The sequence below is a fragment of the Cydia fagiglandana genome, chromosome 8, assembly GCF_963556715.1.
Source record: "Cydia fagiglandana chromosome 8, ilCydFagi1.1, whole genome shotgun sequence".
NCBI lineage: Eukaryota > Metazoa > Arthropoda > Insecta > Lepidoptera > Tortricidae > Cydia > Cydia fagiglandana.
In genome coordinates this window covers 8,132,119-8,154,958 of record NC_085939.1, presented here as the reverse complement: position 1 = coordinate 8,154,958, position 22,840 = coordinate 8,132,119, and the positions used below count along the sequence as shown (strand labels likewise).

Here is a 22,840-nt window from a genome sequence, read left to right as displayed (position 1 = left end):
TTAACACTCTGATTTCTACTATAAATATGCGAGAAAAAAAAACAAAATACTGTTACTGCGTGCAGTAAGTCTGTGAGACGCCTTATAACTTTGCACCGATTTGAATATAACAAAGTGCTGGAGTGTCATTATGAACGTTATACTTTTGTTGAGAATAAATTAAATTAAATTAATAACATGGGAAAAAATATTAGCATGAATTAGGTTTTTATCTTTAAAACCTAATCCATGCTAATATTTTTTCGGTTATTTTCGGCAAACTTGAAAAGGGAAACGCAAAATAAAATCCCATTGTGCCATTTTCAAATTTGTAACCATGTAAAAACAGATGAAATTATGAGTACAGTCCGACCTATGGTCTTAACTGAAACTTTCATAACCTCCTCCTGTTTCGAAGTCGGTTAAAACAATCGTTTATCACCAAAATTATAATAGTCATTACCATACCACCCCAGCCGTGACATGCGACCTAACTATATTTAATTACACAACAAACATAAACCATCGTCTAAAAATGACAAACATTACTACGATACTGGTGTCGGTTGCGTCGTTAGTGAATAAGGCCTGCAGATGTCATTGTCGCGTCAAAATAAATAGTTCATTAGTTAAACTCGCGCGCACCGCCGCTGCGATCACTGTTTATACCGACATCGCCATGGCCGCTCGCGGGAGCGTGCTTGCCGCACTAACCTTAATTGTAACTTTAACTTGCGCGCGCGACTGCATCGAACTTACCCTGCCAGAGTTTAACGACAGTATTCTAAACAGGACGTTTTTCAATGTCAGGCGGCAAGTTGAGAGTGTGGGGGTGCTGGAGCTGTGGGATCGGTTCCCGAGGGTCGTGGTGCCCACCAACGGGACCAGCGAGCTGTGCCGCAGGGACAGCCAGTTATACCTGGAGGGCTTGGAGCAGCTGGAGCTATGGGCTTTGAAAAGTACGTCGATTTTTCTATTTAATCATTTGTTTTTAGGTATGTAAATGAAAGTAAACAAAATCTACCCTCAAATGGCTCCTTATAGTTGAGGGTAGATGAAAACATTACAGTATCAAATAATGTAGGTTAAAGTCAGGTCGTTCAGTGGGTTAACCAATAAATGTTACAACTATAATGTACAAATTATTTGTTTACTTTTATTTAAATACCTAAAGATACAATGTACAAGTGAAGTTAGTAGTGATGTTAAAAATACTGATTGTGAGAGAATAATCGTAAACAATGCATCTAATAGGTAATTTCACGCTTAAGTGAAATAGGCCAAGGTGTCCAATACAAAACTGCATGAAAAATTAAGAGTACCCAAATAATTTATGCATTCATAGAATACGCATTGTTGATATATTATCAATGACAATGTTGATATCTACATATATGTACTTACATTTTCTCATCTTGTTGGGTATTCCATTCATTGATTAAACGAAGTGTCATCTTTATGTATAAAACTAGCCTATTAACTACGAAATGATTAATCTTTCGGATAACAACATCAATTCACTTCTTTACGAAATATAAATGTATCATTTTTCTGACATATTTTCTAAATACCTTCATATTATGATATGAGGTAGTCGATTTTTTATTTTATCTAAATATTTGATCTATACAAAAAATATTAATATTAGGTACTTAAATTATTTTAACATAACACAAAATTCCACAGAACTAAGTCTTAATCGGTGTAATATACCTACGGTATTTTTGATCTACGTTTGGGCCCAGGCCGCGTAGCCAAGATGCCGATCGCTTACGCTCCGTAGCGATCGAAACGCAACTGTCACTGTCGCACTAATATGGAAGAGTGATAGAGAGACATAATGCTTTTCGTTGTCGAAGCGATAGCGATTGTGACCTTGGCTAGGCCGGCAGGGCCTTTAGGTATACAATTTTATGTCGTTAGATCATAGGCTATTTAATTGCCCACTACTTAAAACTATTTAAGTAATGAGAATGAACGTTTTGGACAAAAAAGAGTCTTATACGACAACGGTAGTATGCTCCTGTTTTTCCTGTATTAAATTTAATTAGTTCTTAACTGTACACCAGATATTCAGAATACGGGTAAAGAAAGCCGGGTGACGGTTGGATATATGAACCCGGATTGTTAAAGGCATACAGGATCAGTGCGGGGGCAAAAAGAACCAGATCAATAATTTGGTAACTAAATATTATTTATTGGTTTATGGTATGATGAATAAAATACAAACATATCACATTTTAGAACCGTCGACAGTTTCAACCCATCTGCTAGCGCTCAAGAGCTTCATTACACGATGCGGCAAGAGTATCATATCCCCTTCGGAATCTCTGAAATATTCCTAACAAAAGTGATTTCAAAGTATTGGTGACCTTTTAGCCTCGCTCTACTGACCACAAGGATTATTATTTTATCACTAAATGAAATGTAAATAGGTACAGAAATTTACAAACTTATAACTAGGTAAATATAAAAATTAAGAGCATTATATGCTATTAGGCCATAGGTACCCGGCTAAAAATGTACCTAGCACGCTGCTGGCGTTTCCTGACCACATAAACATACACCACCGAAACGTAGAGGTAAATTAGTTTTGGATACTTACGGTTCCATCATACACCTTACTCAGTTTTAATAGTATATTATTAAATAATATGCATGGATTATACCCGTGTTAATATGCTGATGAGTTGTAAATGTATGCAATAGGTTGAATGACATTATGTTACCTAATTGCAAAATTAATGCATACGTAAATAATGCCCATAACAATAGCTACCTATGCGGAATGCGTGTTGGTAATAATAACAATATCGTATATTTACTGACCTTGTGATAACTGACCAGGATATATTCTGCCGTATTCGAACTTCAAGATATTCACAAGAGACGACACGTACGAGATCCATTCTAGATACGTTATAGTTTAGATATCATCTGGTTCTCTTTAGCAGCACAATTCGGGCAAATGTCACTTTTACGTTAGATAGAGTAAGATATCTATTAGATGTGAATTGGATCTCTAAGTCATATCCTGTGGAAATCGTTCTAGAGTATCTCCAGAATCGCCCAAGTGTCAAATTTGACAGGTTAGATTTTAAACATATCGTTATCGTATCTTGGTGATGTCTAAAAGATGTCTAATAGATGTCTGTTTCAAAATCCGAATCGGACCCATTGATGCAACATGTCGCGATTGATCGCGAGACGCGGCGCGTTGCCGTGTGATCGCATCTAATTTCGACAAGATAGGCGATCGAAAAAAAACAATGACGCATCCTAATACAAACGTACAAACAGCCTTTTACCTTAGGCCCCCCCCCCACATCTAGCGTCTTTCGAGCGTCGGCGTCTACAACTCTATGGCCGCTGCTCGACGCAACGTCGACGCAACTGCGCAGCGACGTCATTTTCCATAGCGCTGACCAGACGCCGACGTTCGAAAGACGCTAGATGTGGGGGGTGCAGGTAGATGCATATCAATGACTCGTACCGTTACCATACCATTCCATTACCTACGTGTTGATAAATAATAGGTTGCCAATAATATTAATTACTTAATACTTATTAGTAGTTTTAGGTATTTATTTATTCTATTACACATTGTAGACTAACAAATTATATTTTTTGTACTAACACTATATGGAATCTGTGCCTGAAATAAATAATTTCAATTTCATTTAAAAAAAAAACGATTTTACAAAACAGCTTAAGATGCCTCTCGAATCAGCTCGAATCACATAAACTCTTACTGCATCTCAAGGCAATTACAATGAGCCAAAACACGATAAGAATACAGTGTTTATAACGGCGTTTCCTTCATAAATTTATGGGCTTCATCAGTAGTTTGCTTCATCATATGGTGCTCAACGATAGGAAATGCATGAGTTAATGTAAAAAACCAGACAAGCGCTAGTCGGACTCGCCGACCGAGGGTTCCGTACTGTTCATTATTTTTTTACGAATGTATTATAGCTTTAGATATTTCCTTGTTGGTATGTACTTGTGGCGGAAGACGATATTACTTGCCAAGTTAATTTAAAACCTTAATTATCCGTTTCGGAATTGGTCTGAACCAAAAATAAATACAAAAAAAATTATATATTTTTGTAATTCTTAAAAAGAAATACAAAATTTTAAAGTAAAGAATTATTTAAAGAGTTTAAAGATACACTAAAAGGATTCGATGTTCGCGGTCTGATCTTTGTCAGTCACGCATGCGGCTAATGCAACAAAGTTGCCGGTGTATTATACTTCATAAAATCCAGAGGTCATATGTAAAGAATAATATAATTGTAAAGGTAATTCATATTTTTAATCTGGGTATTTTATTACCACATGAATAAAATCTCAAATTGTTTAGAAATTTTCTATTCTGACCGATTTTTACCAACGTAAGAACGATTCGATATAAGTTTTTAGGGCCAGTTGCACCAACCACATTTTAACTGACAAATTAATGTCAAGCAGCAGTATAGCAGGAAACTTCCCATACTATAACATTTAGCGAACGCTTTAACGGTGACAGGCGCTTTGGAGCAACCGACCCTTAGTGTTCTTACGTTGTTTTGATGGACCGCTTTTTGTCGTATAATAAGATACGGAACCCTCTATTTGCCATAGCCCGACCCGCACTTGTCCAGTTTTCTTGTTTTTTGAGTGTAGTTGTTTATCTAGTTCTAGTTCCTACCTCAATAAAAGTAGGATTCATTTAAATTTAATTTAACACCTGTACCGGGACATTAGTAAATTATGTAGTTACCACATTTGTGACTAACGCTAGCTTTCTCTACGAAAACACAATTTTACAACATTTGACTTACTTGGCCTTGATCCACCTTGCCGTTGTTTATCTTAGATACAGTATTCATCAGCAGCAGATGTAGCTAAAGTTTTACATAATGACCTGAACCAACTCTTCTTCTTTTAACAATAAAGTTGTGTTCGGTTCATTATGGACACCTCGCTCGCTTAGCAATTTCCACTCATCATCAATCATCAACTTCCTCGCGTTATATTATAGACAGTAGATTATTTAGCAATTTCCACTGACAGGTTTTTAAATCAATTTCCCGGTGTTACATAGATTTAGCTAAATAATTGTAAATACGTATGAGACGGGTGACATTATGCCATATACAGGGCGTCCCACAGCTGTGCCACATGAAGGGAAAGTACCCTAAATATTGTAGATGGAACATTTTACTGAAAGAAGACATTATAAAACAATTTAAACTGCAGTCATAGATTTTTAAATAATTACATGGTTGAACCGGGAATCGAACCCGCTACACGAGAAAAAAATCACCCTGTAGCTTTATCATACCGACCGAAGGGCTTCATCATAAGGATAATTTTTTGCTAAATAACAAATTGTCAGAAACAAAAGGAAGACCATGAATTTTAACATTTGGTGTAATGATCGAACGAAATAATCAAAAGAGTGCGGCTTTGTATTCAACAGAATGAGACTCATTTTGAGCATTTGATAAACTAAATTGATTAATTTTGAATTAAAAATGTTAAAATTCATGGGCTTCCTTTTATTTCTGACACTATGTTATTTAGCAAAAAATAATCCTCATGATGAAGCCTTTCGATCGGTATGATAAAGCTACAGGTGATTTTTTTTCTCGTGTAGCGGGTACGATTCCCGGTTCAACCATGTAATTATTTAAAAATCTATGAATGCAGTTTAAATTGTTTTTTAAATTAAAATAATGTCTTCTTTCAGGAAAATGTTCCATCTACAATATTTAGGTTACTTTCCCTCCATGTGGCATAGCCGTGGGACGCCCTGTATAGGTAGATATACATATAATTTTCATTGAAGCTAGAATAATAATTGCAAATTAGTAATTTATCAATAACTGGTTGATTATATGATTTATATGGTTGAATTTATAAAAGCTCGCTTGAATCGCCTAAAGTCAACAAATACAGTCTGCAACACATATCCAAAATATTGCACTAATTCCAGGATTCCTATTTATGATCACTTTTATTTTGGGATGCATAAGAATTAGTGAGGGATTTGCCATTTTATTTATATAAATGGCTAAATAACTCCTATTAAAAACGGTCGAAGGGATAACCCTTTCATATAAATAAAGGTATCTACATTTTACCCACAATTTATTTTTAAGTTATTGCTATGAAATAAAGCCTAAATCTTTTGCAAAAACCTATGCGACGATTAATAAGTATTCTATGTTTTATTTAAGGAATGTCTATGTATGGTGGTCAATGTTCTAATAATATCCTTAGGAATTCCCTTCGTGCAAAAACTCACCGCATACCAATTTTTGTTGTTGAATCAAATAAACTATGTATTACAAGCACGCACGGCCGGATGAATACAAGAATGTAAATAAAACGAAGCTGGATTGTAATCTGTAATGTTAACGAATGTTTATATCCTTAAAATAAAGTATTTACATGGTTAGAGATTTTTTATACTACCTACTTGTTGTTTCTTGCGACTTTTTCAGTATACCCAGATAGAACGAACTTCAATATATACTGTATGTATGCTTCATTCAAAATAGATTATTTTGTTTCAAAAATAATAACGAAATAAATCTTTTTACCTATACCGTTATCATCATCACCATCATCATCATCTCAGCCATAAGACGTCCACTGCTGAACATAGACCTCCCCCTTGAACCTACCAAGGCCCCTACGTTTATTGTTCTATTTGACGGCGCAGCAACTAGTATCATTTATTTATTTATTTATTTAAACTTGATTGCACAGTAAAAATTGTACAAAAGGCGAACTTAATGCCAGAAGGCATTCTCTACCAGTTAACCTTTGGGCCAAACAGGTCATTTCTCTCTCCTCGCTCTTTACTGCTGACAAGGTGAACTTCAAATCAAGTGTTGCCTTTTTTGATGCATCCAGGCTGTGAATGTGTGCGTAAAAGCGTGTATGTGTGTTCTTTTAGGGATGTGAAAAGTCGATTTTAATCATGTTATATATCGATAAACGCTACACAGCGGAACGAAATAGCTATTAATTGAAGCTTCAATATCTTCGTTAAACATATACATAATTGAAATGCTAATGAATAATAAATATATTAGAATATAATAAAATATTTCAATTATTGCGGAACACATATCTTAGTAGGTATTTATGTATTTTAATTAAATATCTGAACTTTCTCTTGGTTCCCTGCTGGGGCGTGACGATAAAATTGTGATCTGATAACCACAATAAAGAATAAAAGCGTTTTTGTTCATTTTAGATATCGTCAAACCTTTGAAGTAAAATTAAAATTGTAAGAAATGTCGATAGTTTATCGATATGACTTTATCGACATGGCTACAGCAAGGTGGTGTTAAATTGTTAATCGTACACTAAACAAAAGTGGCAACAGTGACAGCTCGCTGAGACACCGTCTATGTATATATTATGTCTATGATTCGTACCAAGGAAGCAAGCGCAGCGTAGGACGTCCACCCACAAGATACCGTTATATTATACCTACTTGGAATTGTCTAATTTTGTATTACCTACTCGTACTGAACATATTAAGAAGACATGCTAGGTATGTCGTAAGAATACAATCTGCTTAGCTGCTGATTTAAATAAAACCATGCTTTAAACAAAATTCTTTATTTTTAGTCAACTAAAGGTCAACTTACCCATCACCTGTATGCCGGTGATCTTTTGCTAGACGCAATATTATAAATACATGCATATTTATTTTATGTTAATATTTCCAATTTGGACTTGGGGCCCGATTCGGATTTTGAAATAGACATCTATTAGATATCTTTTAGACATCACCAAGATACGATAACGATATGTTTAAGATCTAACCTGTCAAATTTGACATTTGCTCGATTCTGGGATTCTTGAACGATTTCCACAGGATATGACTTAGAGATCTAATTCACATCTAATAGATATCTTACTCTATCTAACGTAAAAGTGACATTGGTTGCCCGAATTGCGCTGCAAAAGAGAACTAGTTGATATCTAAACTATAACGTATCTAGACTGAATCTAATACGTGTCGTCTCTTGTGAATATTATCTTGAAGTTCGAATACGGCAGTTGGACTTTCCAATGGGGTTATTTATAATCAATTGGAAACTTGTCTTTTAAAAGTCCGCGCATATATCGTGTGCGCGTCGGAATGTCATAAAAATTGGTTTTTCGCGGATCTCAAAGTTTATATTAGATGTTCTTTTCATAGAGCATAAATGCTACAAGTTATGTTTGAAAACATTTTTTTTACGCATTCAGCCGCATTCAGTCAGCAGAAAACGCAGCTATACTTACCTACTTCATGCCAACTATGGCTTTGGCAGTAGAAAAGGCGGCAAATTTTAATAATGTCAGCGCCTAGGATGCGCATAGGAACAGTGTCTTCCAATTTCATACGAATTTTGTAAGTATTTCAAGTTTTTTTCTACTGAGTAAGTTTTCTTGCTAGAGTATGTGTATGATACAAGACGTCGATACTTGTTTATGTATTTCACTCGAAACATGAACAAAGCAAAGTTTATTACTAAAACATAATAGAAGTATTTAATAGATACGAGCGTGCGTTGTTTTTTTGCTATTATTAAGATGCAATTAATACACGCAAGTAATTGTATGCTCGATAAAATAGAATTACCTACTTAAAACGATTAGTTTATTATGGACCATTTAGTTTTGGAAGGAATGTTCTTAATCCATTCAACTAATAATTAAATAATTAAAAAACCAGCCAAGAGCATGTCGGACCATGCTCGGTGTAGGGTTCCGTAGTAACCCTTCCGTCACAATAGGCTCAACTGAAGCTATTAGTATAGAAGATTGTTAACAAAGGGAGGGACGTTTCACCTGAGTTAAACAATAATACTTTTCATATCAAATAGGGACGAGGAAAGCAAAAAGACAAGACAAGGCATTATTTGCATAATCAGTAATACTTAAATAATTGAAGTAATAGACGCCTTAGAACTTACTTTCAATCGGAGACTGCGTGTCTGGTCAAGAAACATAAAATGGCGATATTTATGAAAAAAACAACGGGTTGCACTCCGGGAGTGCCGACAGAAGTGAAAACTCAATGACTAGTCCAACACTATAACCCGTACAACCCGTACAAGATTAGAACCTTTTTCATGTAATGTCATTGAGTTTTTCTTTATTGATGTAAATGTCATCTAAATGAGTGGCCAACTAAACCTTACGGTCACGTGATCGCCTTACGCTGTCTCGAGTTTATAATTTTTTCTCCGCCTGAAAAAGTGCCCAGCGCCGCTAAAGAAGTTTTCACTTCAAAAATACATATTTTAGGAAACTGCAGCACACTGTCTACCTGACAGACAAACGGACGCGTAAACTTAGTAAATTACCAATAGTAAGGTCGGTGTGTGACAAATTACCAAATGTGGGGAATACCGGCGTATAAAATTTATTGATTGGAAGACCGTCATATATAATAGGGCAAGAACTCTCGTATTTGTATACGTACGTCGCTCAGACACAGCCAAGAAGGAAGAGCTTCACTCCTTCTACTCTACCGACCTTCTGAAAGTAGACGTATACAAATACCAGAGTTAAAAGCAACGAAAGGGCTTGTAGACGGTCTTCGCTTATAGACGGTCATCACCACATTGATCTCATTATACATATTAATTCCGATAATTATCCTTCGGATACGGAACTTTAGAAAAGTAGGTATAAGAGTTTTAGTACTTGTCTAATAATTCAGAAATAAGATTTTAAATTAAATTATACACGTTATTCTTACGTCTGTTTCGACAAAATATCGCATGTAACTAAATCGCATGCAAGTTGTCGCACCGTCTAAATAACCCCATTTTTAACGCTGGGGGAGCCCCTTAGCTTGTCAGTATATTCCAAACACGCCGCCGAAGAGCGTACGCGCCAGGCATTCTACTTATCACTTTTTGAATGACATTTGACATACCAATGTTATTCAAAGGTCATTGACGCCTTGGGACTTTCTGAAACGACGTGCACTGGATTTCACACATCGCTATATTCTGCCTAGAATTATTTTTTTGTGTGGATTCAAGCTACAGCCGTAATTTTTAAGGTTCCGTACCGAAAGGGTAAAAACGGGACCCTATTACTAAGACTCCGCTGTCCGTCTGTCTGATCTGATGTCCGTTCGTCTGTCTGTCACCAGGCTGTAACTCATGAACCGTGATAGTAAGACAGTTGAAATTTTCACATGATGTATTTCTGTTGCCGCTATAACAACAAATAAGTACTAAAAACAAAATAAAATAAATATTTAAGTGAGGCTCCCATACAACAAACGTGATTTTTTTGCTGTTTTTGGTTAATGGTAGGGAACCCTTCGTGCGCGAGTCCGACTCGCACTTGGCCGGTTATTTTACAACCTTTTATTTAACTTGCCCTGTTAGTATGTATGTACCTATAGGCCACTAACGGCTCGATTCGAAAAATGAATTAGATTTCTACTAGACTTCAACGTTACGATATGGATAATTTAAAGATATTTGTAAGATAGATATGTCAAATTTGAAGTTTCCGCGATTCTGGAGGTCCTCTTGAACGATTTCGACAAGTAATGACTTAGATATCCAAGTCACATCTAGTCGATATCTACTTAATGTAGATCTAGTTGATCTCTAAATCGTCTCTAGATCTTGTGATTATCTCGAAATCCGAATACGCCTGTAAAGCCAGTAACAGGTAACAGTGATGTTTATCACTTATCATTGTACACATTTCACCGTAGCGTGGCGTCAACCTGACTAGTGACAACAACAACTGCAATTGGCATATCAATTTGCGGTTACAAATTGTTTGGTGCAAAACTGCAACTAAGCAATTAAAAACTGTTTGAGTAGGCAGGTACTAATTATTAGTTATTACCAATAAATGTAATTAATTCATTATACCGCTCGTGCTGAAACACGTACTTTTTAGTTTCGTAAACAAAGATTTGACACCTGATTAATCAAAATGTCATTAACATTTTATCATGACGGGTATCCTTACGCAACGAAGTGCGTTATTGTAAATTAGAGTCTGTGTGGAAAGAGAAGAGGAATGTATGGGGCCCAATATATTCCACGACTCTTCTCATCCGAACGGAGTCAGGCGTGGCTCACTCCGCGACTTAGTCCGGTAGATAAAAGTACATCCGTTCCACCCCAATTTTGGGGAAAGCCATAAGCCGCGCGTGGCGCTGTCGCCACCTAGCGGCCATATCTGTGCTGATCGTAACAGACGCGTTTTGTTAGAGAGTGAGTCTTCTGTACCTAGTACTATTATTTATTCTGTGACAAAGTCTATATACTACTACTACATGCTAATACTAAGTTAGGTAGGTACCTACCTAATATTCCATACAAGAGGTTGGTTTTAAAATGTTTAGCCTATACTTCTTTTAGGCCCACTTGCACCATTCCACTAACCCGGGGTTAACTGGTTAAAGCTGGAGTTACCATGGTTACCAATACAATTTGACAATAGGTTAACAGTTTAACCGCTTAACCCCGGGTTAGTGGGATGGTGCAAGTGGGCCTTATACTACTCGTAAAAATACCTACTTGACTGAACATCTATGTAGATCTATGTGGACCTTACTTTTTTTTTCATCTCGCTAATACCTATTGCATATCTCAAAAATACAACTGTCAATTACGGATAACAAAGAGTAATACCGTTAAATAGGTCAAACACATTATCTCCCAACGGAGGCTCTGAGGGCCTACCGCGAACTACGTTCGACGTGTTGCCTCTCTGTCGCACGTGTAAATTCGTACGTAAGTGTGACAGGGAGGCAAGGCCCTCTGTTTGCCTACTTTAATAAGATATATTGCTTGGCGGAATCTGACGTGGATGCAAATGTTTAATCAAATAAGGTCGGAAGGGCTTTTCGCAAATTACGCCGCTTTTTGGATAAAACTCCGGCCTAACAAGGGCGATAACAGGGACTGAAATGTGGATTTTGTAACAATTGTAATACCTAATTAGAAAGCATAGGTACCTGAATATATAAACAGGTACCTACATTTAAATTATTTAGAGGTTAAGTACTCGAGCATAATTAAATAAGTCGAATTGTATGATTTGTATTATATTGTATTGTATTGTACTTAAACTAAATCTATAATACCTTTAAACGAGCAATTCTTGTTTATATATTTATTTATATGTATATATATTTCGGGGATCTCGGAAACGGTTCTAACATCTATATAACGATTTCGATGAAATTTGCTAAATGGGGGTTTATGGGGGCGATAAATCGATCTAGCTAGGTCTTATCTCTGGGAAAACGAGCATTTTTGAGTTTTTATATGTTATCCGAGCAAAGCTCGGTCTTTCAGATATTTATATTTAATCTAGAAAAAGTTATAGCTATAGTTCTTTGACTAGTTCGCCCAAGTAACCAACTCGCCAGTTCTCAGTGTAGTGTGCGAATGCAACGACAGGTCTAAGGTGTAATTATTTTTCAATTTGCAATCGATCTAGGTGACTCGTATCGTAACACAGATCAAACACAATCTACTTTGTAGGTACAGCCGCCATCAGATATATCGGAGCGTCCGAGGTGCTCAAAAATATTTGAACACGCATTCTAATGGTAACATTCCATTTCTGACCGCAGCTGCACTAATAGTACTGAACGCGTCGGTGTTATTGTCGATTTCCATAGTAAAATGAACAGTAATGCAGCTGTCGTTGGAAATGGACTGTCACCTTAACGCTTTGGCAATAGAGGCGTGTCAGATATTTGTGACCGCCTTAGCCGCCCCGATATATCTGATGGCGACTGTATTGTAGTAGGTAGGTATATTTATTCGTTCCTATATCTATAGACAGGTACGATACGATTGCCCAAATACACGCTCGCGAAAAAGATCGCAAATACGACCAGGCCGCGTAGCCAAAATGCCAATCGCTTACGCTCCGTAGCGATCGAAACGCAACTGTCACTGTCGCGCTAATATGGAAGAGTGATAGAGAGACATAATGCTTTTCGTTATCGAAGCGATAGCGATTGCAACCTTGGCTAGGCCGGCTGGCTGCAGAAGATCTCAGAGCCTCATTCACTCCCCTTGAGGTCTCCTGTGATGGCGCTTCGGAACGGAATACGAATCTTTCATAAAAAGAACATCCCTTAAGCTCCATGAAAAACGGTCCAAACCATACTCACAAATAATCAACTGGATCAAAGTCAAAATACAAATATCAATCATCAGAGCAGTCTCTCTAAGAATTAGAGGAACGAGAAGAAAGATAGAAAGATTTGGATCTGAAGACGGCTGTGGAATATACCCATCCTTGAAGATTAGATTTATCTTCTTTCTACCGTACAACTGTTTTTAAATACGTTTAAAATTGTATTATTTAATGTAATAAATGTGTTACTAAATAGATAGGTAGGTACTAATTATTTCCCAATATGTCAATAATTTGGATCTATATAAAATATATGAATCATAAATGACATAAACAATTTGTGTTAATGGGAAACCTATTTACCTCGATTTGTGAGGAAATTCCGTAAAACCGCGTCTCATCGATCAATTTTTTTTCGCCTGTTATTTTTCAATAAGAACTAGGTATAATCTATTCTAGAAAAATACTAGCGGCTCGATTCGAATTTTAAGATACGTCAATTAATAGATCTAGAAACGATATGCATTAGATATGTCAGTGTCATACGTTTGAACGTTTAAACGTAGTGTGAAACGTTTTTGTTTAAAAAAACGTCACTTTTTACACTGACATATACCGGGTGTGGCCTGTAATATGAGCAAATAATTAAAACATAGATTGTACTCCTCAACTGGTGAAACTTTTGTCCAACAACTTGAAAAAATTATGAAGTATTTAGACTCCCTATTTTTCATACATAATAAATATTATATTCAATGGACGCCATCGCCACGCCATATAATTGTGATTGACGTTGCTGGTCAAGCCTTAAACATAATAAAATTCGCAATACATTGCGTCTTTGAACAACCTTTAAAGTGTATTAAAAATCAAACTACAAGTTATTTTCAAAAGTCGCTGAACAAATGTTAATCAGTATGAGGAGTACAGCCTACAGTAAAATTTTTTGCTCATATTACAGGCCACACCCGGTATAATCCATATCGGTTCTAGATCTATTAATTGACGTATCTTAAAGTTCGAATAGTAGGGCACCGTGATCACTTTGTATATTTACTTTGATTGATTTAAGAAGCCAAATAATTTTGGCTTCTTAATCTGTCCAGTCTTCATTCGAGTAGGTAATTGAAATCTTCCTCTGCTATATTATTATCATGCCGCGATCAGAAAGGGATTAGAAATAACAGATTTCTATACACTTACGTCAAAATCAATATGGATTGACAGCTATCTCAATCCCTTTCTAATCGCGATTCAGTAATATGACATGACGGTAAAGCGTACCACTGATGGCTCCTCTACACGATGGGCCAACGCCGGCCACTCCAAGGGACGCATTTATGCGTTAGAGGGAGCAAGTGATATTGCTGTCTCATTCTACCGCATGGCTGCGTCCCTTGGAGTGGCCGGCGTTGGCCCATCGTATAGAGGAGCCATGAAACGTACAGCGTAAAGTACAAAAGCGCCCATTATAAATTGTTACATTAAAAGACGCAATTATACCTATTAATGTGCAACATAGTGCGAAACTGCACGTCATAGTGAGTAATTAATAAGGCAATTACCCTGTGACAGTCAAGTGCTACACACTCGTTATAATCCAATTACCAGACAAGGGTCTCCCTCGGGAATTAATACAACGCTTTTCCTTGCAATGTTGACCAGATCGCCGATCCATTTTCTTGAAGGTTGCGTCTTCCACTACGTACGTGGTCGTCACTCGAGAACCTTTCCGTCCAAATACCATTCAGAGACAATGCGCCTCTATTTGGTGTTTGCAACTCGGATTTAAATTATACAGCAGATGCTTCGTATCCGGAATCAGATCCGTAAAATTATATTCTAATTGGGCTGCAAGCCCTGCTCCACTAATTGATACATTAAGATGTGAGCGTAAACACACTATCGGATCGGTGCTCAGTTTAAGATTGGTTTTAACGCTACGAGCAATTTGCCACAACCACTGTAATTTTTATGTTAAGTAGATTCTCTCAAAGCTTTGTCAAATCCAATTTGGGTTTTCTTGAATATTTCATCATTTTTAGGGTTCCGTAGTCATAAAGTTTCGTTATGCTATGTCCGTCTGCCCGTCCGTCTGCGGCGTTGCTCCTTGATGGATAGTCTGTGCTGCAATTTGGCAGGTCATGCATGACGAAAGCACGGTTAATTTATAACTACGGAAAAAAAATTGATGTCTACCTCCCTACTAATTGTTGTCTGCCTGTACACAAAATTTATGTTCACTTTAAGCGAATGGTATGTGGGTATCGCTGGATAGGTCTTTCATAACGAATACCTATGGGTCTCCAACAACCATTTTTTGATAATGTTTTTTGATAATCGCTCCGAAAGAAAAAAAATGTGCCTCTCCATGTGTTTAAAAAACGGTTTGTTCCAGTGTTCGACGCAACAGCAAAACCTCCCTCGGGAATTTTGAGCGGGAACGCTAACCAATATGGCGACTTCGACGAATGCCTCGCCATCGATGGGGCAGTTCGGGGGAAGTACTGTCTTGCCTCGTTGGAAGTCAGTTTGGCGCGACCCGGATACATGCACCTCGACAGGATGATACACAGCGGACATTATCTCAGGAGCAATATTTCTGATGTAAGTACGTAAAATGTACATTGAGTCATTATTTTGAAACTTTAGTGTTAGCGACTTGGACGAATGCCTAACGGAGTAATACGGGGAGATTTTGCTAGACTGGGAGTCGCGACAACTGACACGACTCGCAGTATGTCAATTTTGTATCATTTATTACCTACAGGCAGCTAGCTTTTACAAATCTGTAGAATATTTTATCCAAATGTAGTTATATAATCCGCTCGGTAAGGACCATACACATAGCCATATCTATTCTTTATTGTTATGCCACGCACGTTTTTATTGAGATCACAACACCATAACAATTTGATTTATTGTTTATTCGTTAGGTATACAAACGTCATTGCAAACAATATGCTCAAAGCATTAAGTCATAGACGACAGTCAAAATTGGTTGCAATGTGCTTTGCCGACAAGTGAGCTATCCTAGATACTTACATATAATTTAAAAAATACATAAATGATAAATCTAAAGAATCTTGCAGAGTGTAGGTAATGCTAAAGGTTACTAAGCAACGACAGGAGAACCGAACTATCCCGGTTCGCTACGGAACGCTAAAAAGCTTGATCATTAAAAATCACGTTGCTTGTAGTGTCACAACACAATTAAATTTGCGAAACAATTATACCAATTACCAATATACCAATATTTATATTACACTAATATGTTATTAATATAGGTAATTATGATGAAGGCATATTACCTACTTGAAACCCGGAAACTCTGGTTTGCACAAAATACGGAATTGATCATTATTGATTCTATTTCAACATTTAAACGAGGAGGCGGTTCTATGACTATATTCGATTGTATATTCGATTTAATGTTTCTTTCCCTCTATCGCATGTGTCGCAGTAACATACAATAATAAAATACATACTTACAATAATTATTATTTTGGTTCATAAGTAGTTATTATGACCATAAAAATAGAAATACGCACTTACTCATCACTCACGCATCAGCCTCCACAGTCACCAAACCCGTTGTCTAATGGCTCCTCTACACGATGGGCCAACGCCGGCCACTACAAGGGACGTAGCCATGCGATAGAATGAGATGGCAATATCACTTGCTCCCTCTGACGCATAAATGCGTCCCTTGGAGTGGCCGGCGCTGGGCCATCGTGTACAGGAGCCATAAATCAGCAATGCATAAATAGTCTGCCATGAAAAATTTAAATACTCATCATCTTCCTCGCGTTGTCCCGGCTTTTTGCCACGGCTCATTGGAGTCCGCTTGCCTAGCAACTAATCCCAATAATTGGCGTTCCAACCCGGAGGGTAAACTAGGCCTTATTGGGATTAGAAATTGAAATACTAATAACAGTATTAATATCTAATACAATAAGGCGAAATATCTATGGGAAATACCAATCAAGACGAAATATCTACTTTTGTGGTCACATTTTTCTGCGTCAACGCTGGCCGTAGTCTACGCATGCTGAATTTAATCACCGTCTCATTGTAAACGTCCTGCGCACACGGGGACCAAGGCTGTGCTTAATATTCGAGCAGCACCTCTGGCTACTTTGTGAACATATTTGGTCGCCGATCGGATTTTGAATCACAATTGTCTTGTGCAAGAGCGGCCCTTGACCGCATGTCAACCCGCGCAGAAAATTCAGTCCACGTGCATTTACTTGGTTAAAGTTTACCGTCGCTCAACCCTGGCCCAACCAACGCCCGTTGAACCCTGGCCTAATTGTACCGTTGTATCGAAGACGTCTGCCTCCCAGATATTAGACACTTACTTAAAGGATTCAGATCAATAAATACTTACATAGAAAAGATCCATAAGTAGGGGTCATCCGAATAATTCCATACACGTTATATCTAGCTTGGAAGCCCTATCCAATAATTTATAATTGTGGACATTGATATCGTGTTGGATATCGTGAAAAAGATGGCTCAAATTTTTTGTTAACTCACCTGTTCCGACGTGTTGAAAATACGATTGTGATGATGTACCCATCGGGATCTTCATGTCTTTATATTTATTTATTTTATTTCTTCTTCGGGATTACCAACATGCCTCCCCAATTATACAATTTATCAACAAAATTTCAAAAACATATATTGAACAAATCCCGAAAGAATGTAAATATAATGTGACTGCAGTTAATGCAGTTATGTCGACAACCGGAGACGGTAGACAAATGTGGCCAGGACAGATAATAAAACCTGTTGATACTCGTCACATTCTAGTGTGTTCTTAATTCTAGATGGGCCACCGCGTACCCCGCTACTCCAGCATCCTCTGGGGCGTGTGCATCCCCAGCTCCTGCAGCAGCTTCGACCTTGAAGAGGAGCTGTCCCACCGGCTCTCCGGGCTCGGCATCTCAGTCAGAGTCCAGAATACTATGTGTACTGTTAAGGATTTCAAACGACCTTATTCATTTGGAAAGACCCTTTCAATGTAAGTACTTAGGTACAAATCTAATAATCATTTTATTACGGTAAGTTTGTCTTCGAAAAATAAGATAAATATACAAAGTTTGTACCTTTAACAAAACGTTACAAATTTAATATTCATAACAAATTTCAGTCATACATTTTAAGCAACTTGTAAAACAGTCTGGTAGTTTCTAGACCATTGTCTAACTAATTTAGCAAGTGTCGGCCAGATTCATCAAAGTATTCTATGACTGGAAGACAATAGGATTCCCATAACAGCGTTAGTTGCCTTTAAAAAGAACTGATAAAACATGCGCATAAACAATACGATCAAGATGTTGTTTGTGAGTGTTTATACGACAAGGATTTCACTCACTTGAATTTTTAGTCGGTATTGGCGACATGTTTCGGGCCCGTCGGGGGTCCTTCCTCGGGCTCGAGTGCTCGCGGCGACTGCAACTCGTGCACATCAATTGAGTGAAACCGTTGTCGTCTATACAGTTTAAAATATGTCTCACGAAAGTTTAATATTTGTTTGTGAGTGTATGTTATAAGACCACAATTTATTTGTTAAGCTTAAATTAGCCCGATATTTGTATGAGACTTTTAAGGTATCTGAATCAAAGTTATTGTTGCAGAACATTTTTCCTGGCGATTTTATTATTACTAAGTCTGGGTACGATCCTCGACGATGGTACGGAGGGCGTGACTAACTTCGAGAAACTCCTCAATGCGTTTTCACTGAGACGCAATCTGAGAAAGGTATTCGAGTTATCGGATGAAACGCGGGTAAAAGGAGTCGACGCGTTCCGAGGGATCAATGCGTTGGCGCTTCTTATGGCTCATAAATCCATGGCGATGGCGCACAACCCGTACGTCAACAAGACGCAGTTCTCGGCGGTGAGTTATTTCATGTTTTGCGTACCTATACGCTTGAGCACTTCACGGAGTACTTTTTCAACAAAATCCTTATGTTGCTAGGATCGCTTGGATTCGGAATAAACTTCCCAAAATTTTCACAAACTTCCAGTTCATAAGCCAATAAGTAACTACGAATTCAGAAACGAATAAAAATTGTATAGCTAAATTATAAAAAATATATATATTACTTAAGTAGGTACCTATATATTAAATATAAAGAAGGTAGGTATTTAAAATAATCAATATCACGTTTCGGTTGTTGAAAGACACGTGTAGGTACTTAAGTATTCTTTTTAAAACTTAATTGGAAAGCCGATCTCCTTTGAATTAGAAACATATAAAGCAATTAAGATAAAATTGTGTATTTTATTTGTGGATTTCGTCGAAGTACCTACCAAGATGACAATGGATTTAAGAGTTCATTGTTTTTCCTTCGTTTCCTTACTATCTAGGGCACAAGTACCTTGACGACTGACTCATTCATTAACACACTCTGTGGAATTGTAATCAGTACCGACAAATTAATTAATAAACGAGTAGAGGAGAGAGGAGGTAGAGTGGGGGTAGCGATGGGATGGTGGTAAGTAGTGGTAAAGAGGAGAAACTAAGGGATAAAGGGAGAATAAATCGAATACATCTGTTTTTTTTTTATATGTGTTCTTATTATTTTGACTATGATAACATTATTTAAATACAAATCATCTACAAAACTGAAATGATTGATAAAGGATGTTTGTGAATACCGTTAGTTTATAATCTACTTTGCAATTATCCCCAGATTATTAAACATTGATTAATTATGATTTTCAATACCAATAATTCACTAACCTAACCTTAACCATTGAAAATCATCGTGAAAAACTACCTACTCATTGACTTAATTACCTACCTAATCGATGTGGTCATTTCTGTCCTCTAAAATAACTATAGGTAAATATTATGTAGGTACCTAACTTAAGTTAATACTGAAACTTTTAGGGTGTATACACGCATTTAGACTTAAAGTTTAGTTATCACGCTAATAAACTTTCTATAGAAACCAAAGGTCGGACAATGGAGCCGGTTCCGGAACAGTCTAACTTGAATACTTATTAGTTAATTTTCCTTTATATTTACGTATTAATAGATTCGTATCACATAAATGATGCTGGATTTCTTAATATAATTACCTAAATATTACCTATATAACTTATACACAGTAGCGGATTTGCAGTCATTACCACCCTAGGCCCCAGGCCCTGTAGCCGCCCCTTTCGCAGCACTCATCATACTGACTACATTTTAAGTTATTTCTTGTTAACATCAGCGATTCTTTTTTCATAATTTTCCGCCCCTGACTTTTTGCCGCCCTAGGCCCGGGCCTACTGGGCCTTAGGGAAAATCCGCCACTGCTTATACAAGTATTGGATAAATGTTTTTCAGGTGTTTGGAATGCCTTGGGCAGTAATAGGGCGGTCGGCCATCGTCTACACGGACAGCTTCTTGTACATTAGTGGCTTTTTGAACGCCAACAACCTGTTGGCCGAATTGGAGCGGAAAGGCACCATAGATATCAAGAACAGACTTATTTCTAGGTGGTTCAGGTATGTTTTATTTTTCATTTATCGTCCAATGATATCATCATCACATCATTCAAAAGCATTGCCGAAGAATATCCAGATACATATAGGCAGCATTGGTTCCCTTTTATGTTGATCAGATCGTCGGTCGAACATACGTACTAATAAAGGTTTTATGCAGCGTAGGTATAAAGCCCCTTGGCACCGACTTCAAACATAATCTATTTTTTTAATTACTTAAAATACTGATTTATTTCGACGTAAACAATATACCAATATATGGAGGAGATAGTAGGAATTACATAAAAAATAGAGAAAAATAGAGGGATCTTCACTCTTCAGTAGAGGATTTCCTGCTCCGTCTTCGCATTCTCCAAAAGCTTTAATACGTCGTCTCGTACCTCTGACTCTTATAATAATCTATTGCTAGCGCTATATAAGGCGCTATAAAAAGGATAATATTTTTATTTTATTCTCGTTGAAGTCGGTTTTTCTTTTTTTTAGTTTATCTCATATAGGTACCTACAAAAAATACGTATTTGTGAATGCCAAAGAATTTTAAAGCAATGATGATCATTAAACACGAATCGGATATATCGATTAAAAATCCATTAGGAATATTATTGGTCTCTCGTATCTGGCACACGTGTACGTGCATAATCATTAGTATTTAGTAATGTTATTCTAATGGATAGTTAATACTATCTTTGTTTGTCTGGTTACTTGGTTAGCTAGCGACACCCCGTATATCTAAACGGAACCGGATCCGATTTCAGTATGTATATTGTACTTATAGTCAACAGGGCTTTTCACAGGAGAATCTAGTTATAATAATCTCGGGCCCGCTCGCTAATTGGCACAAACTCATTAAAATTTCTAGGAATGTACCTATGTTCGAAATATTATTTGATATTTACTAAGTTTCTTCAGTGAAAAAGCAAATTTTAAGGAAACCTAAGTACTCCCAGACACTCCCAGCCTTGTCTTTCTTCATAGTCTTTTTACATAAGAAATCCACCACATTGGTTTTCCTTCACAGTCCGAATTTTTATACATAAAATCGCAATTCATCATTTTCGTTAATAAGCACATTGCACCGGTCATTTTTACACCGCTTTGAAGATTCTAGTTACTTGCGTTAGTTGGCTAGGTCACGTCTACCTACCTCGAAGAATATATTCATTTGGCACCACATTTGGCGATGTGAACACATAGTGGGTATTACTGGAATGTTCTGCCACCAGAATGCACCACTAAGCTAGCTAATAAACCATAGTGTAACTTATACATACTGTGCCTTAAACTGTTTTTTGACAAGTTTTCAAACAATAAAATATGATATTGTTGCATCAAGGTGGTTTGTTAACAAGGGCCCACCGGGAAACGCGAACATCGAAATTTAGTTATCTTCCTCTTTATCGCTCGAATATGCAAGAAAGTGATAGAGAGATTGGATACCAAAATTATCTTTTTCATATCTCATACTCTGAAAGTGGGTCGTTGTTGTTCTAAAAGGTGCGCAGAAAGTGATACGTTTATGCTCTAGTGCAGAAAAGTAGTGTACTCCTCTGCGTCCCCATTCCACGAACAACTGAATGGAAACAAAATGGAAAAATAGCGTCTTTATTTCCTCGCCTGGAACAATTGGTAATTGTTTAATTTTACTAATCCCACCATGATCCTTTTTTTTATAAAAATGATGTAAGTGAATTGTTACAAACAATTTATTCTTGATTTCTTTAGTTGAATTCTATTTACTCGATTTCATAAGGCTGGAACCAAAAGGAATACACCAAAAATATTATTTTTTTTACCTTACACTTGCGTAAATGAGCAAAGGCAGAATCTTATACAGCCACAGTTAAACTTTGTACCATATTAAATTGATTTTTAAAGTTATTTAGCACTATATTCATGAATATAAAATAAAATACAAGATAAAAATTACTTAAGTATATTAAATCAAATTGTTATTTAATATTTAAAATACTTTTATTATGTTATTACGTGGTCGCGGTGTGGTCCTGTAGTCTATTGCGGCTTTTAGAACGAAAAAGTATAAAATTAAAAAGTAAGAGGCAATCCCGCTGATTTTCATACTAACTATTAACTACTAATTAACTATTTATTAAAAAATGTGTGTTTCGTAAATATTGCAATCTAAATGATTTTCGCTAGGGGTTATTAATCTTCACACCTGTAAAGTCTTCGATTGTAAGTAAGTTCCAAGGAAAATAAAT

The 22,840-nt window shown here is 36.8% G+C and overlaps 1 protein-coding gene across 1 annotated transcript in view; it reads left to right on the top strand.

Moving 5' to 3' along the window:
- The first annotated feature begins 613 nt into the window (after positions 1 to 613).
- LOC134666598 (nose resistant to fluoxetine protein 6-like) overlaps positions 614 to 22,840 on the top strand; it is a 34,637-nt gene continuing 12,410 nt past the window's right edge. The window contains exons 1-5 of the mRNA XM_063523811.1: positions 614 to 938; positions 15,515 to 15,723; positions 17,949 to 18,142; positions 18,759 to 19,020; positions 20,464 to 20,624. Coding sequence (XP_063379881.1) covers positions 659 to 938; positions 15,515 to 15,723; positions 17,949 to 18,142; positions 18,759 to 19,020; positions 20,464 to 20,624 — 1,106 coding nt within the window. The 5' untranslated portion in view covers positions 614 to 658. The remainder of the gene's footprint in view (positions 939 to 15,514; positions 15,724 to 17,948; positions 18,143 to 18,758; positions 19,021 to 20,463; positions 20,625 to 22,840) is intronic.